This window comes from Canis lupus, chromosome 6 (genome assembly GCF_003254725.2).
Source record: "Canis lupus dingo isolate Sandy chromosome 6, ASM325472v2, whole genome shotgun sequence".
Taxonomy (NCBI): Eukaryota; Metazoa; Chordata; class Mammalia; order Carnivora; family Canidae; genus Canis; species Canis lupus.
This window is the reverse complement of record NC_064248.1, coordinates 13,109,172-13,126,831: the sequence shown is the minus strand read 5'-3', so window position 1 is coordinate 13,126,831 and position 17,660 is coordinate 13,109,172. Positions and strand designations below refer to the sequence as shown.

At 46.6% G+C, this 17,660-nt stretch overlaps 1 protein-coding gene across 15 annotated transcripts in view; it reads left to right on the top strand.

The window, feature by feature from the left end:
- The window catches only part of SDK1 (sidekick cell adhesion molecule 1), a 911,663-nt gene that overhangs the window by 766,117 nt on the left and 127,886 nt on the right, over positions 1 to 17,660 (top strand). For all 15 annotated transcript variants that reach the window (XM_049111183.1, XM_035717437.2, XM_049111182.1 and 12 more), the window contains 2 exons: positions 552 to 743; positions 3,786 to 3,907. In XM_049111183.1, coding sequence (XP_048967140.1) covers positions 552 to 743; positions 3,786 to 3,907 — 314 coding nt within the window. The remainder of the gene's footprint in view (positions 1 to 551; positions 744 to 3,785; positions 3,908 to 17,660) is intronic.

Sequence of the window (17,660 nt, the reverse complement as noted above, 5' to 3'; positions counted from 1 at the left end):
CAGAGGGTTCAGAAACTGGGGAGGCAGCAGAACTCATGCGCTTAGGCAGAGGGACTTTTTAGAGAAAGCACTTTACACGGGAGAGAGCTTCTATCAATCACTTCATGAGGGAAAAAGTGGCAGTGTTTCCACAAATTAGTTGCAACCCAGGAGCAAGCTCCTGATTTAGAGCAGTGCATAATGAAAATATCAGCGTATAAAAACGGAAATATTGATGAAATGCATCCACATTTTGCCATGAGGTGAAATTGAGCACTGCAGGCTGGCGCCGTCACTCATCTTTCCCTAAGGCAGCTCGGGTGCCAGGGTCACCACCCGCAGGTGGGCCCGGGCTCCCACAGCCCACCAGGTGTCAGGGGGACGGGGACACTGTGGACAGAGGAGGGGCCCAGCTCAGAGTCCATGTGGGCAGAGCAGCAGGTTCTCTCCCAGCTTCAGCACATCTGCTGGGCTTTCATGCTGTTTTAGATCCTCTGTGACAGCGACAGTGGCATCCAGCCCCACCCTCAGCTCACAGGTGGCCCTGCTAATCCTGTGTTCTCGCTCCTCAGGCTACCAGGTTTCCTGGGAGGTGTACGGTAGGAACGGCTCTCGGCTCACCCACACCCTCAGTAACACAACTCATGAGTACAAAATCAAAGGGTTGTCGTCACTCACCACCTACACCATTGATGTGGCTGCTGTCACCACTGCGGGAGCCGGCCTGGCAACCTCATCCACCATTTCTTCTGGAGTGCCCCCAGGTCAGTAAAACCCTGCTGCCGTGTCTCTAAGGGCAGGGCTCAGATATTGCAGGCGCTCTGGGTGGATGGCAGCCCTGTGCACACCCAGGGTCCTTTACAAGATGGGTGTCTGCTATCTGCCGAGGCAGTGGGGTGGCAAGTGTACTAGGACTCAACGTCAGCCTTGTCCTCCAGCCTTATCTGCTGTTGAGGTGTGGACTGAGGGTGTGCTCTCTGTGCCCCAGAGAGCAAGCTGGCCCCAAAGTCCTGCCCTCCAGGGAGACCAGCAGTCAGGGCCCACATACGGAGACACAGGCTTCCTCCAAGAGCGAGCAGTAGGAGGCATCGATATTAAAACCAAGAATAGGAAGCATAAACCTTGATTCACTCAGTGAAACAGTGGAGATTTGGTCTGAGATAAGAAAAAGGAGTAGGAGGCGGTGGGAGGGAGAGCAGGGTGTTCGTGGGTGCCAGTGGCTGCGGACCATCACTCTGTGATGTGGGCATGGGCTGCCCGTACCCTCCGGTCCTTTCTGAGATTCAGATTATCTCCCTAAACACACAGCACACTCATTTCGGCTTCAGAGAACTGTACTTCACTCTTTCCTCTCTAATTTTAAAATTTACATTTAAAATAAAAGTGTCTTTCCTGGGAGTTCACAAATACAAGGGAATGTGAAGAGGTATTTGGGGCTCTCGGTTCAGTTCTGAAATTAAAGCTGTGGGGCTCTTGCTCTTTAGAAGATGCCTGTTGGCCTTGTGTCAGTTGGTCTTTGAGGCTAAAGCCCTGAAGCTCCCTCCGAAATCAGCACGTCCTCCTTTAGCACCATCCGCCTCCAGACCCATGTTCCTAGCCCAGCTGTCTTCTGGGAAGGGGGCCACTCATGATCTGCACGGGATGCAAAGCAAATAAAATGCATACAGTAAAGAAAGAAACATGCACATGAATGCGTGTGTCCTCCTCACAGAGACTGCATCCAGAGAGAGTTGGGCAGCCCTACAAGCTCTATGTGGTGGCAGAAGGATGAGGGCACAGCATTCACTCTCCCCTGAGCAAGGTGACCTCTTAGGACACTGTCTGGAGGCCAGTAGCCTCCCTCTGAGGCAGCAGTTGGCCACCGTCACCCATAGCAGTGTCCCAGGGGCTTCTCATAAAGCAGATGCCTAGGCTGCCAAGTGTGGAGCAAGGCTGGAGGATTTGCCTCTGGAGCAGGTACCCTGGGTGTGCATATGCTGCTCATCGGGGACCACACTCAAAGGCAATCCGGTGTTTCTTAAAGGCATTTACAAAATAAGTTTACTTTTTTAAAGAAAGAAGTCTTTGGCTGACAGAAAGATTTGTTTATTCTACACAAACAGTGCATTCCCACAGCACACATTTAAAACATTGTTAGCACTCCAGGGCACCTGGGTGGCTCAGTTGATTGAGCATCCGACTCTTGATTTCGGCTCAGGTCATGATCTCAGGGTTGTGAGATCATGGGCTCCGGGCTGAGCTTGGAGCCTGTGTGAGATTCTCTCTCTCCTTCTCCTGCCCCTTCCCACTTGTGCACACACGCTCTCTCTCTTTAAAAAAAGAAAAAAGAAAAAAAAAACCTACATTGATAACACTCTAATACCTAGTGATGCTGGCATTGTAAAGTGTCATTGTTAGAGTCATCTCACACACACAGACTGACAGTAACAGTAACTCTGGGGCACTGGCATGTGTGAGCCGGTTTCCCTGAGATGCTTGGGCTCAGTCCAGGCGGGTGGACCTGCAGAATGAGGACACCAGGAGGACAGGGCCCCACTGCGCCCAGTGAACTTTGATGAACCAAGGTGAAGGAAGCAGTGGAGGTGCTGCTGCTTCACGTCAAGGTCGGGTCCCCCATAGCCAGGGATGGATCCCGGGGTGTCCCTGAGTGCCCTGAGTGTCGGCTGGAAGCAACCTCACAATGACCATCACTCAGGAGGACTGTATTCTGCTTGCTGAGCTTGAAGTGCACATCCATTAATGTCTGGAGCACCATTTAAAGGATCTAGTGAGCTGACACATCCAAAGACAAGAGTCACTTGTCCTTCAATGTAAACATTTTCTGCTTCAGATTCATTAAATGAGACGTGGAAAGGCCCCTCGAGGTCCTAGAGACCCAGGCTGTGCCAGTGCTGACCTGATCACTGAAGTGGTTTTACTGTTCTGTGCAAGTCCTGGTTTCCAGCACTCCTAGCTCCGGAGGACCCGAGGGTGTTCCCCAGAGCAGTGAAGGCAGCAAAGTGTTTCCACTCCCTGCCTGGCATCCCTCCCCCCTCCCTTCCATCCCACTGTCTTTCTCTAGAGTAGCACAGTAAGATAAGAGCCCCCGCCATTTCCAACTCACGATGTTTCACTTTTGAGTGGGACAGGCTCTTTGGGGGAGCAGCCAGCCAGAAGAGCCCTATTCGGTGAGTAGGCTCAAGCCCCAGGTAACCTCACAGGATGAAAGCCCATTCAGAGCCCCCCTCCTCCCATTTAGTTGCCGGAGCAACTGAACTCAGGCGGAGTGGGGAGGGCTCTGCACTTTCACCTGAATGCTATTGTCTTGGAAACCAGACCCAGGAGCCTAAGGCTCAGGACCAACACACCTGGCAGCAGATAATGTGGCACCTGCGTTCTCCCGCCCACCCCACTCGGCTTGCCCCAGCATCATGGTCACCACCAAAGGGAGGGTGGACATTTGGTTGTGTTCTTTTCGGAGCCTGAAAGAATGATATCCATTCATCCTTTCGTCCTTCAACCATAACCTGCCGTGCACAGAGATGAGTGAGTCCTGACCTTCAGAGTGGATCATCCAGAGGCCACATGAAAATGTGTCCCCACATGGGATATGTCCTCATCCCACTTCAGAGGCCATGATGCCTGATGGGTGACCCCAGAAAGTAAGGATCATGCTGTGGTCATGTTCCCACAAGCAGGCTTCTCACTAACATGGTTTTGAAAACAAATTGAGGCATTTTGAAACCACTTACTTACTGACATGTCTGGTGCATTTCGTGAGCTGTTGGAACTTGCATCTCCACATTTTCCCTCTCCTTTGTCTCTAGAGCTCCCTGGCGCCCCATCCAATCTGGTCATTTCCAACATCAGCCCCCGCTCAGCCACGCTGCAGTTCCGACCAGGCTACGATGGGAAGACCTCTATCTCCAGGTGGATCGTAGAGGGCCAGGTATGCTCTCCTGGGAGTGGACAGCAGGGTTTCCAGACAGGGGACTGATGCTCTGCAGAATGGCTGGTTAGGGGCACAGAGACTCTCAGGACAGGGGGTTTGAGAGGCGGTCAAGTTTGCCGGATGTGAGCCAGAGACTGGAGATGATGGGCTGCCAGGGGCAGGATGTGGAAAGGTAAGAGACAGGATGTTAGGTTGGGGTCTGAAAAGACCATAGAAGAAATGATGAGAAGGCTTAACATTCAATTTTCAGCTCCAAATAGGGACCTAAATTGAATGGCATAGTTGATTTATTTATTTTTAATTCCATGTAACAATAAGCTACCAGATGTACAAATAAGATTTTTTTTTGGTACAACTTGTGTATCCTGTGAATGAACGCGCCCTGTGTAGAGAGCAGGTGTGTTCCCAAGCACTGTTCCAGGCAGGACACAAAGAGGACAAATTTCCGTCTTGGGAGAAAAGAACATGTACGTCACAGTCGAGGACTGGCAGGGAGGCCCGAGGGCTGGAGCAAGTGTGGAGAAGAGTGGGAGGCTTGGGTTCGGATGAGCCCGGGGGCAGATCCCATGGGGTCACGGGCATGGGGTTCCATGGGGCTGGGGCACCACACAAGGCACAGTTCATGTTCCAACAACAGCAGGAGATAAAAAGCTGAAGAGACAAAGTGTGGAAGAGTATAGTGTCAGAACAGTTCTTGTCTCTAGTAAAATCCCAGTAACTTTTGGAGCTGTGCTTGTGCTCTGTTGTAAGACTTGCTTGTGCTCTGTTGAAAGACTTGCTTTTGGAAATTGGCCATAAATTAGGGACCAAGTCCACATACATCCTCAAAACTTTCATTAAGAAACTATTTCTGAGGGCAGCCCCAGTGGCGCAGCAGTTTAGCACCGCCTGCAGCCTAACGTGTGATCCTGGGGACCCAGGATCAAGTCCCACATCAGGCTCCTTGCATGGAGCTGCTTCTCCCTCTGCCGCCTGTGTCTCAGCCTCTCTGTGTCTCTCATGAATAAATAAATAAAATCTTTAAAAAAAAAAAAGAAAAGAAACTATTTCTGAAAACTGACACGCAGGAATCTGAAAGTGCAAACCAGCTGGTTGGGTCCCATTGATAAAAGGGGCTAGAACGACTCTTAGGAAAAAAATCAACAGAATGTCCCTACCTCACATCAAATTGAAAACATAGGTCCCGGGATCCCTGGGTGGTGCAGCGGTTTAGTGCCTGCCTTTGGCCCAGGGCGCAATCCTGGAGACCTGGGATCGAATCCCACGTCGGGCTCCCGGTGCATGGAGCCTGCTTCTCCCTCTGCCTGTGTCTCTGCCTCTCTCTCTCTCTCTCTCTGTGTGACTATCATAAATAAATAAAAATTTAAAAAAATTAAAAAAAAAGGAAACATAGGTCCCCAGTGAATGAAAACCAAAATGATAAAAGTGAACTTTAAAACACATAGAGGAAAATGGAGGAGAAAAATCACTTTATCTCATGAAAAGCAATTCTGGAGTCTCAAGGTCCATCAGAAATAGCTGGGCAGGGAAGACAGAATCCCGTGGTACAGCCCTTGGCATCCCTTGTCCTGGGACAGCTGAGCCCTGTGCATGCCAAGGACACAGGTCTCAAGCTTCAGACCTGTGCGTGAGACTCACATAGGCTGCAGTGGCATGGAAATGCCAACGTCTTCTGGTTTCCCAAATAAGGCCTTTACTCCCTGCCTCCAGGGCCAGCCAGGATCAGACTACTCCTGTCTGTGTTCTGTTTACCAGAACTCAGTCGTGAACCTCCAGTTACACAAGAGGGGGTCTGGGAACTGTCTTAGTTTCCTTGAGAAGAGGAATCAGCATGGTGGACGCAGAGCAGCTTCTCTGCAGCAGCACATTTGCTCTGCACCGCCATCCCACAACCATGTCCTTAGATTTCTAACATTAAAAAGTTTTAAACATACCCAAGAGGAAAGACGATGACAAAACAAACTCTTACATGCCCATGATCTAGCTTCACCTGTTCCATTACCTAGATCCATCTAGTTCCCCTTTTATTGTTGCTGAGGTGTTTTTTTTAAATGCTTTTATGCCATAAAATGCAGCTATGAAAAAATGGCAAAGTCTACGTTTATTGACTCACTGACATAGGAAGATGTTCACGTGCATATCATTTGATGCACAAACAAGCAGATCAAATGTAGTATCTCTTCTCTTATATGAAGTCATTTATGCAAAATTACATGGTCATATTTGTGTATGGAATGATAACATCAGTGGCTAATCTGCTTAGTTTAACTTCTTTATAGATACATAGACCTAATTTTATATCTGTATACACCTCTATACATCTATCCCCCCCAGTTTCATTGAGAAATAATTGGCACACATACATCATGGTCTAAGTTTAAGGCATACAGCATGATGGTTTGATTTGGTTGTAGTGTTTTATTTTACTTTTTTTAAAGATTTTATTTATTTATTCATGAGAGACATGGAGAGAGAGGCAGAGACACAGGCAGAGGGTGAAGCAGGCTCCCTGCAGGGAGCCCGATGCGGGACTCAATCCCAGGACCCCCTGAGCCAAAGGCGTGAGCAAAGATGCTCAACCTCTGAGCCACCCAGGGATCCCCAGCTGTAGTGTTTTAAAGCACATCTCAGACCACATGTCATTTCACCATGAAGTTTCCAGGGTGTGTCTCTGTCTATATGTGCAAACTAAATATGGATGAATTTCACAAACGTAATGTTGAGCAAACAAAGCCAGACACACATTTTGAGTAGACACTGTTTGATTCCACTTATATAATAAGTTCCAAAACAAGAAGTCATCTTTGGTGTTGGGGTTCCAGCTCCCCTTGGGGCCTTGTGGTTCCGCAGTACAGGAGGGGTTGACAGAGCCTCCCAAATGCTGGGAATGTTGCTTTTCAGTCTGGGATGTGCTTATCTTGTCTGTCCACCTGTGGTTGGCATACTCGTCTGTATGTCTATATTTCCTTCAGAAAACCTTTACATTAAAACATCCATACTCTTAAAATTATAATGCCATTATTGTACTTAAAAATTCCTTAATATCATCTAATAATCAGTCCACATTCAAATTTCCTGAAAATTTCCAAGAACATCTTTTTACTGTGGTTTTGATGAAAACCAGATCCACACAAACTTGACACTATGCATTTGGTTGTCCTGACTCATAAACTGTTTAAGGAAATTTCTTAACACCTTTATTGGGTTAATTGGCACATAATAAACTTGATATTTCCAGCATATACAATTTGATAAGCTCTGACCTAGATGTATGCATTCCTGTGAAACCATCACCAGGATCAAGTTGATGAGCAAATCCATCACCCCTAGAAGTTTCCTCCCCCTACCCCTGGCCCAGCCCCAGCAATGGCTTGTGAATCCCAGTCAGCTGTCCCTTGGCTTGTCCTGCATCAGAGGGGCACCCTTTACCTCCTTGGCTGTCCCTGGCTCCTCAGCCTCCTGTTTCCTGTACACGGAAGGTTCACTCCAAATCCTCAATGAGCATATCCTCGGGGGACACATCCCAACACCCCCAGGGGATGCCTGAAACCAGGGTAGTGCAGTCCCCTGTGTGTGCTGTGTTCTTCCCAAGATGTACATAGTTATGACAAAGTTTAGTTTATACATTTGCACCATGAGAGATGAACAGCAATAACCAAAAGTAAAATAGAACAATCCTAACAACATACCGTAGGAAAGGTGTGTGAATGTGGTCTCTCTCCCAGAACGGCTCACTGTCCTGTGCCTACCCTTCTTATGATGTGAGAAGATAAAATGCCAGGAGATGAGATGAAGGAGGGGAATGATGTAGACCCATTAGATGGCATCAGGAAGAGGGTCCCCTGCCTCTGGCCCAGGGGTGAATGTGGGTGGAACCCCAGGACGTGGGGCCGTGGGGAAGGACTGACTGCTGCAGACTGGGGCCACTCTGATGCGGTCCCCAGATGGTGCCATGTGCCCCACTCTGCAGCACGCCAGGACACACAGTGGCCGCGCATCCCACTCTCAGGGACACCAAGGATGCTGTGAGTTCCCCCCTCAACCTCACACTTACTGGTCTCAGCCATCGATGGTCTTTCCTGAGTGAAGTATTTTCCTAAGATTTTCAAAATGGTGATTTTCTGTCATCTGAAAAGAAGTGTGTCCCCTCATCCCTCAGGCAGGTCAAGTTACCCTGAACACAGGAAGGTGGGATAAATGCTGAGTCTTTTTCCTGAATTCCCAGCCTCAGAGTAAGGAACTGGTCCCCGCTTATCTCAGTATTCATTCATTCATTCATTGCTCCCTCCATCTCTCCCTCCCTCCCTCATCTCTACTATCTCTTCCCCTAAATTATCAATATGAAAGTATAGTTTTTAAAAATATATTCAGTGCACTTCAATCACCTACAGTCATTATTCTTTCTGAATCTAACCTTGACCCATCTTGGCCAGTGGGGAGCATGTCATGTTCTGGGCTTTCTGACATGGAGTTACCAATCTTTGATGACTTCGTACACAGCAGGATGTCCCGGGATCATCCAGTGCCTTCCTGTCCTGCAGCTGAAGCTCAGATGGATCATTCCCACCTGGTTTCGTTAAGTGTCAGATGGTGTTTAAAGACCAGAGTCTGGGCACTGAGGGCGGAGAAGGGGTGCTCATTGCCTCCAGCTGGACGTTCTAGACCTTTCCCAGGGACAGAAAAAGGAAACATCATGAGTTCATGCTGCTATTTCCAGGCAAATTTAAGATAACTTTAACTTGGAATTTACAGTTGAAATACATTTTTTTCTAAAATTGTGCTTTTAGAAATATTAACATCATCACTTATTTTCATTATCCTACTATCGTATCAAGAGTTTCACAATGATAATTTCAATGGTACTACTCACAATAAGACTACTGAATGCGGTGTTAGTATTTGTCCTTGAGCCATATTACGCTACCGATGTATAGTCAAAATACTGAGTTCTAAATTATTTTCTTTATGTGAAAATAATTACAACTTAATACAAACCAAGGTTCATTCATTTCAGGGTTGTGTTTTGTTTCATTCTTTTGCTTCCATTTTTAATGACTGCCTTCTTTAAAAATCATTTAACTTTAAAAAAAATTGTTAAAATAATTGAAATTTATTTTCGAACATGTAACTCATTCACGCCGGCTCAAAGTCAAAACCACAGAAAAGGTGTATCCAGAGAAGTTCCTCTTTCCCCCTTCACTCTGTGGCCTCTGTCCCCCAAAAGCCCCATATTAGGTTTTTGGTTTATCCTTTTTTTTTTTTTTTTTGGCAAATACACTCGAGTGGGTTCCTCTCTTCTCACTCAGAATGCAGCACACTGCCCCCAGCTCTCTTCACCTGACAGCACGTCCTGAAGATCCTGCAGGCAGATCTTCCTCATCCCTTCCCACAGACACAGTCCTCCCCATGTCTGTGTGCCAGAGCTCATTGACTCGGCTGGGGCTCTGCTGCAGGGGAGGCACCCGCAGTGCACACCCCTTTTCTTTCTGCCATCATAAATGACCAATACCTTCTTGGCTCAAACAATACTTATGTGCTATCTCACAGTTCTGTAGGTCGCAAATCCAATATGGGTTTCCTGGGCTAAAATCAGGGTGTCAGCAGGGCTCCATCCCCATCCCAAGGCTCTAAAGGAGGATCCATGTCCTTACTGGTTCAGGTATTGTCAGAATTCACCCTCTGTGGTCCTAGAACTGAGCCTGGCTGTCACCATCCCCAGTGTCCAAGTAGCCACCATGCTCTTTGTCCCGTGGCCCTGCTTCCTGCACCCTCCCAGCTGGCAGTAATGGGTCCATTCCTCCTCCTCCTTCCATCTCCTGTCTGTGACCAGCCTCCTGTCTTCCTCTGCCATTTTTATGGATTTAGGTGAATAGACTGGACCCACCCAGATAATCCAGGATAATATCCCCATTCCAAAACTCTTCACCTTAATCACATTTGCAGAGTCGCTTTGCCATGTCAGGAAACTGTACTCACAGGTCCCAGGAATTAGAGTGTGGAGTTCCAAGGTGGGGGCATTATTCTCCCAGAAGGTTGTCTTTGGTCTTTTGCATAGTCATCTTGAATCCTTGGAATGGATTCCTGGGACTGGGATTGCTGGATGAGACAATGAATGTCTATGTAAATTCTTTTGCCATGCCAAAAGAAGTAGAAGTCTAATTTATCCATCACTTCTTGCATGCTTTTGGGTTGTCAGCCACAGAAAGGTTTCCCCCACCGTTAGGTTATAAAAGAATTCACCTTTCTCCTAGCACTGGTAAAGCTACTTTTTTCATTTAGCTCGCCAACCATTTGAAATTTGCCCTTGTATGTGGAGTGAGGTATGAATCCATTTTTATAATTTTGAAAATAGCTATGTGATTATCCCAAAGCCATTTAATAAAAAGTCTCATTTTTTTCTCCCACTGATTTGTGATATTAAATTCCCATGTGCACTTGGGTTTATTCCTGAACTTTTTATTCTGTTCTATTAGTCTGGCTATTCATGCATTGATACCACATTGTTTAATAATAGAGGCTTTAAAATGTGTTTGAATATCTGTTGAGCGCTTTCTGACCACTTCCCACCTCTGCAGCTACACACATGCACACACACCACTCACCTTGTTTAGGATTTTTCTGGCAACTCTCATTGATGTCTTAGGATGGTGAGTCTTCTATCCAGGAACATGGCCTGTACATCTTTGTCAGCTCTTTTCTTCTTGGCAAAAGTACTGGGCTATTCCCTCTGCTCTGAAACATGCAGGAAAAGTCCAGGGCAATCAGCGTGCCTCAAAAACTGTGATAGATGGAGTATGGGAGGGGCGCCTGGGTGGCTCAGCAGTTGAGTATCTGCCTCTGGCTCGGGGCGTGATCCCAGGGTCCTGGCATCGAGTCCCACATCAGGCTCTCTGCTCAGTAGGGAGCCTGCTTCTCCCTCTGCCTATGTCTCTGCCTCTTTCTCTGTGTCTCTCATGAATAAATAAATAAAATCTTTTTTAAAAAAAGTTTTTTTTGAAAAAGGAAGGAGTATGGGCTTTGCCTCAGGTAGACCTGCTCCACTTCTTGCTACCCTCTTTCCCTGCTCTGTGAGCCTTGATGTATTTAAGTTCGTTATGAGCCTTAATCTCCTCACCTGTGAAATGGGGTCAGCAATACCATTTCCAAGATCACCATGAGGATTAATTAATGTGTGTGTAATTTTTCATTACATTTTCTGACATTCTGCTGGCATATAGGATAACAATTTATTTTTGAATATTTTTCTTCTTTTAATGACCAGCACAAAGCTGCCACTCAGCCTGTGGGAGAGGGTATAGCCAGAAACTCTTGAGAATTCTCTTCTTACTTTATTAATTCTACTCTCTCTTTCTACAGAGGAGTCCTATCATCCATTAATAGTGACAGCTTTGTTTCTTTTTTTGAAATCTTCATATCCTCTGTTTCTCTTTTTTTGTTTGTTTCTTTTAACTTATTTATTCTGTAAGCTCAATGGGAGGGCAAGGTCTTCCCATAGCACATTGAACTGGAGCCATGATAGAACTGTTGTTTTATTACTAACTTTCAAGAAGTTCTGTTAAGATTTTTTTTTAAGATTTTATAATTAATTATAACATGTACAATTTACGGTATTTTTGTTTATTTTTATAGCTAGCCTGTATCAGATTAAGACAACTCTTCTAATCCTAGTTTGCTAGGAGTTGATTTTTGTGCTTTTTAAGATTTAAAGAAAATCATTAATGTTTATTTTTATCAAAACATTATTTTGCATCTATTGATATGTTCATGGTTTTTCTTCCATTCTCTGTTGGAAGGATGATATATGTTGATATTTTTAATGTTTGACCATTCCAGTGTTCCTGGTATAAACACAGCTTGATCACGATGGCGGTCTGGTTTGGTTTGGAGCTAAGATTATTGTATTCATGTTCGCAAGTGAACTTGGCCTTTTCTTGCTGTTGGTTTGGCTTTTAAGATCAATAGTTTATTTTCTTACCAGTTTTCATAAACAAAGATTTGATTGCCCTCCAGGCAGTGTGAGGGGCAGGGCTGCTGACTTAGAACTTGGCCTCAGACCCAGAGCCTCTAGGGCATCATCCCAAGGCTTTCTGGGTTTCCCAGTCCTGGCTGAGCCTTAACGAGTAGGGGACTGGGGGCACTGCCTTATGGGTGATAACTGCTAGGTGGCACAGTGGATTAAAAAGCTACAGTCTCTGCTGTGCTGGTCCCATCACAGGGACTCTGGGCACTGGATCTCCGAGCAAACATGGTGATCTAGCCTCTCCACATCTCCTCACATGGGTTTAAAGGCTCCAGTTTCCCCAGGGAAGCATGGTCTGGGTAGGTTTCATGCCTTTCCCCAGCGGTCATGCTCCCCCAGATCTGTCTGAGAGTGTCCCATGTAGTGAAGGTCCTGGGGTGCAGTGCCCATAGCCAGCGACACAGACTCCCCGGGGGTGTGCCCCAGGCTGCTATGCTCACCACTGGTTCAGTTTGTAGCCATTGGTTAAAGGAGTTTGAGATTTCCCTGAAGTTCACTTTTGCCTTTCACCTCAAAAATATTTCAAACCTACAGAAAAATCGAAAGAATACTACAAAGACTCAGAGACTCCATACAAGTTTGGTCAGTTGTCCCAACATGTCCTCGGTGGGAAAAGGATCCAGCCCTGGATGACACACTGTCCCTGGTTGTCACAGCTCTCCCATCTCCTTCGACCTGGATTCATTCCCCCACCAATCCCTGATTTCATGCCCTAAATACTTTTGAGGGCTCAGGCCATTCATTTCCTAGAATATCCCTCAATTCAGATTTGTACAATTTCTTTATGATTAGAGCAAGGTCATCCTTTTTTGCTCAGAATGTCACAGAAGTGGTTTTCTCCCACTGCACCCTGCACTGAACCTGTTGGGTTCAATATGACATCAGTAGGTCCCATGATTGGTGGAGTTAATTAGCTCACGTGATTAAAACGGCATCTGCCTGGTTTCTCCACACAGAGCTCCTTTCCTCCCCTTCACAGTTAGTAAGTATTCTGTGGGAGGCGCTGCAAGATACTGTGAAAATCTCATTCCCCTTCCCGCTCACATCCACTAGTTTTGTCATCAACTAAAGTTTCTTTACTGAAATAATTAGCACAATGAGGGCACCAAATAGTGACCTAATTCAGTTATTTCTTCTGCATTTATTGATTGGACTTTTACTGTAGTGGACAGTTTTTTCATCCCATTCATTTGTTCATTTATTTGTTGACTTCAGTGTAGACTTACGGATTCCTTCTTTACTTAGCAGATACTAATGCAGTGCTATCATCACTTATGTTGGTGCTCTGGCTCTCCCGCCCTTCTACCTGGTTCTCGTGTTCTCCTCGCATGCCCCTGTAACTCTAAGCATACACTTGTGTTCTGGCACAACAAGGTGTTCTAAACTCCTTTTATTCTTTCCTCTCTGTTTTTAGCCATTTTTCCAAGGAACTAGGATCTTTTCAATGGAGAGTAGTGTTTAGAAACCAAGATCTGGGCACTAGATGTGCTCATTGCCACTGGATGTCACTATGTTCAGGCCTTCTCCAAGTGCCTGCAGCTAGGAAATACATACCCTCAGGTGCACACACATCTACACCTTGGCCTATTTCTGTGTCTATCTACATATGCTGAAAACCACTCATTCACACTAGCACCTCCAAATACAGTTTAGTACCTCCAGCTTGTTTATTCAAGCCACTCCTTTCCACATCTATACTAGCCTTTCTTTGGCTCCCACTAACCTCAGTTGTTTATTTATTTGCCAAATCCCCCTGTATGTGGACAGTCCTCCCACATGAGTGGGTTTCCACCAGCTTGGACACCTTTGCGCAGGTCCTGACCCTGCCTCCCACCACCAACTGTCCTAAATAACCTAACATGCAAAGGTAGGTTATCAGAATCTAAAGTTAATCATTATGTCTCTCTTCCTTCTAGTGGCACAGGATCCTAAAATTCCTTAATTCTGAACCAGTCGTACTTGTTCTTATGTCCAGTATTTCAAGTCCACTGTGTTTCTCTCTATCCTCAAAGGCTGTGATTATTACAGGTCTCTTCTCCCTCAGGAAGTGCTTGCTTAGATTTTGCTGTGAGTTTGGTCACAGCTTCACTTCCCACATGTATCAGCCTCTGGATAAGTCCCTTGCTCCCCTAGTACTTGACCAGGCATCTATTGTACCATAACTAGCACTTCTCTGGCTTTGGGGCAGGAGGCTAACCTTAAAAGTTATCTTGTCTGTCATATTGCCAGAACTGGAAGTCCCCCTACAAATATTCTAAGGCATTTTAAAATTTAAAAAAAAATTTAAAGTTTGGTAGTGGTGCAGATAGTTGAAACTTCAAAACCAAAAGAGAATTTTTCCCCCTAAAGCTCATTATCCGAACCATTTGTGTTTAAATGTTCCCAGAGAGTAATCATTCATCTATAAAAAGAAGTTTAGTTCCAAACCCCAGAAGGTAAGGATTATAGACTTTTTCTGGGCTTCTTAGGACAGAATAATGGCCAAGAAAGAAGACAGAAGACAGGCAATGGACATTTCACTGCTTGTGTGCTGGGAGCCCTGAGCTGGTTCTGTCACAGAGCCAGCGTGCCCTGCTCCTGTGACTGCTTGGCCACATGAAAGAGATGCCTTTTTCCTCAAACATCTGGATTGACTACATCGATAGACTGCTACCCTTCTTTATGTTGTCCTAATCCATTCAGTTTTGGTTGAACATGTTGGACTGGTTTTCAGTGATACAGTAAGTCATCCCCAAGACTATTTCATGATGATGCTGCAAAGGCTAGCATGAATATGAATATCCTTTTTTAAAAAATTTTTGCCAAACCAATCCTGCTTTTATTTGTGACTTGTTCCTACTGACCTCAAAGGCATATTGCAGAGGGTGTGCCCTGAAAACTTAATGAAGGGGAGTCTCTCTAAATGCCTTGGCAGACACTTCACTACTGGGCGAGAGTCTAGTTTTCAGCACACTCTAGGCAGCATACACTCCAAACCACCCCCATCACCTACCAACACTCACACCTCAGCCAGGGGAAGAGCAGATCTGCAGCTCCTCTTCTCACTCTTAGTGCCAGGACTCTGGCCACGAGATCTTCAAGAAACCCCATCCTGCCCCTCTCCCGTGTCACCTCCTGGGCATTTGCCACCTCCCATGGTTCACCGTCCCATTTGTGCCCCAGGAAAGGCCAAAGTTCCCCAAGGATACACGGTGCCCGGATGAAATGGTCAGTGACATGAGGACAAATGGCACAGGCACTGGGGTCAGAGAGACTGGACCTCGAATCCCAGCTCCTCCAGGTCCCAGCTGGGTGGTTTCAGGCAGGCCACCCAGCTCAGGATCTTTGGCCGTGAAGCAGGGATATTAATACCTGTCTTGAGAGGTTGCTAGAAAATTAAAATACTTTGTCATGTTTACTTACCTGAGATGTGCATGCCTCTGCCTTATCTAGGCATGAGGTACTTTGCAAATGCAGTCTCCTCTGAATACCCTCCAGCCCTCCGGGCAGCAGGGGCCATGTCTCTAGCCTTCATGTGTACTGTCCACTCATGTCACATTCCCTCCATGAAGCCTCTCTTCAACTCACCAGTTACTTTTCTGAGAACATGTCATGGGTTCTGTGGTCTAGGCAATCTCCAACTTTCCTAAATTCAGAGCAACAGGGCCCTTGAGACTGTAACTGATTTAAGTGAAACCTCCAGAACATTCCTCACTTAATTCTCTTTGGATGGATGCAAGCTGAACCCAGGCTTTCTGTGCCCTGAGACTCCAGCATCCCTGGCCCAGCCTCTTGCCCTGTGCCTGGTACAGGTCAGAGTTCAGAGAGGAGTAAGATGCTGGAGCACCAGGTCCAGTGAGAAGTTGGCCATCCAACTCATCACTCTGGAAGCAGGGCGTGATTTCAGAGTGAGCCCCGGGTGCCGGCAGAATGTGGGAAGGAGGGACTGCACCAGTTCGGGTGGTGGTGGAGGCCCAGGAAGGAAATGGCATCTGTGCTCCATTGCGAGGAGCCCCCACGTCTGTCGGTCAGGGCAGGCAACAGCCCAGCAGCCTTCCAGATGTGAGGATTTGGCTTCTACCAAGCACTTCATGGCAGGATAATGGTATTTTCTTCCCTTTGATCTGCTTCTCAATCATACCATCTTTGCAGAAAAGTTTCCTTTAAATTCTGACTGCTTTTAAAGTGCACCAGGAAGGTTGTATCACTCAGCATTATCTTCAGTGAATTATGGAAGGAAAGACCCTAATCCCTGGAGGAGTGCATTGCAAGGCCCTGTAGTAAGCTGATGCTCAGATGTAGGTTAAAGTTCTAGAAAGCAGCTTTTATAGGTATATCTGGCTCAGTAATGCTTTGTTTAATTAGTAACCTTTGACTGTAGAGTGAGCAAAACATCTCTTCCCACATTTTTATGGTGCATGTAGAAGGGAAGAATGCAAGTGTTATATGTTTTCATTTGCTGTTTCTGTCTGCCTTCTCACTCCCTCCGTAAACCCCTGCCATCTGCAGCCATTCGCTGTGCTCTAAAAGCCAAAATAACATCTAGTCTTCTCTAAAGGCTGCTTCGAGCAGGTTTCCTGTAATGAAGATGCTGGTGGCACAGATAAAACTGTTTTCATTCCGAAAATGCGAAGGAGAGAGAGAGCCCATGTAGTGCTTATTTGTACATAATAGTACCCTTTTCTTAAAAGGACCTGTTTTAGAGAGTGTTATGGCCTAATAAAATAAAGCACAACCCATCCAACTGTGGTCTCTCAGTAACTAAAGAGCAGTGGAGATGGAGCAGGTGGGGCGTCACAAATGGCCCAGGTAGCCCCAGGGTCCACGGCGGTGGCATTCAGAGAGAAGTGTTCCTGGAAGAAGTCGAGGTGCTAGGCAATGTTCTGTGTTGCCCAGCGCCCTTCCCACTGAGAGACTGGGTCACGGGCTGATGAGTGGACAGCTAGGCTTTGCTTTACCTCCCGTGTGCTGGCAGGCTTACCTATGAGCATCGCTTACCAGATGTGCCCTAACCTGCCCAAGCCAGGCCTCTCGCTGTGAATTTCTCCCAGTGGTGACCTGCAGGGAGGACGTCCAGGTGGACTTTCTCTCCTCCCAAGTAGAAGCCCAGACAGCCTGGGTGTTTCTCTTCATGTCCAAGTTCTCCGGGGCTTCAAAGCCAAGTGTGCTGCCTGAGAATTCTGGAACTGTAGCTCTTCTCTGCTCTGCTGGATTTACCTCCATTCTGCACCTTTGTCCACTCCCTGTGGTCCTTGCTGAGCTTGTCCTGTGCCAACCTGGACAAGTAGGAGAGACACTCATGTCCCAGCCTTACAGGGGGAAACAAACGGCTGTGGCTCTGAAGAGGCTGAATTTATGAAGACCTTGCAACTGAAAGTGGAGGTGTGCATAATCAGTTCCCCTAAGGTGTTGCTCTAAACTGTCCCCTTTCTCTATAATGATCACTATTTTCAGTGATTTCTTTCCCTTTAAGAATCCATCAGAGTATTAAAGAGCAAATTTGGAAATGTGGAGGCTAAGAGAGATCTGAGGTTTCTTGCAATAAGATCCTCCAAGCTGCAGCTTTGTCCTTGACCTTTGTAGGATGGGTGGGACGGTGAGGGCCCCTAAGGCCCAAGGCGAGACTGGAGAGGGACAGGCCAACCAGCAAAGCCCAGCACCAAAACAGGACGATCAGCACATTTGTGACGGGCTGGCCTCCAGGCTGCTGGCTGTCAGAGGGTCCGTGGACACTAGTTGGCCAGAGAAGGT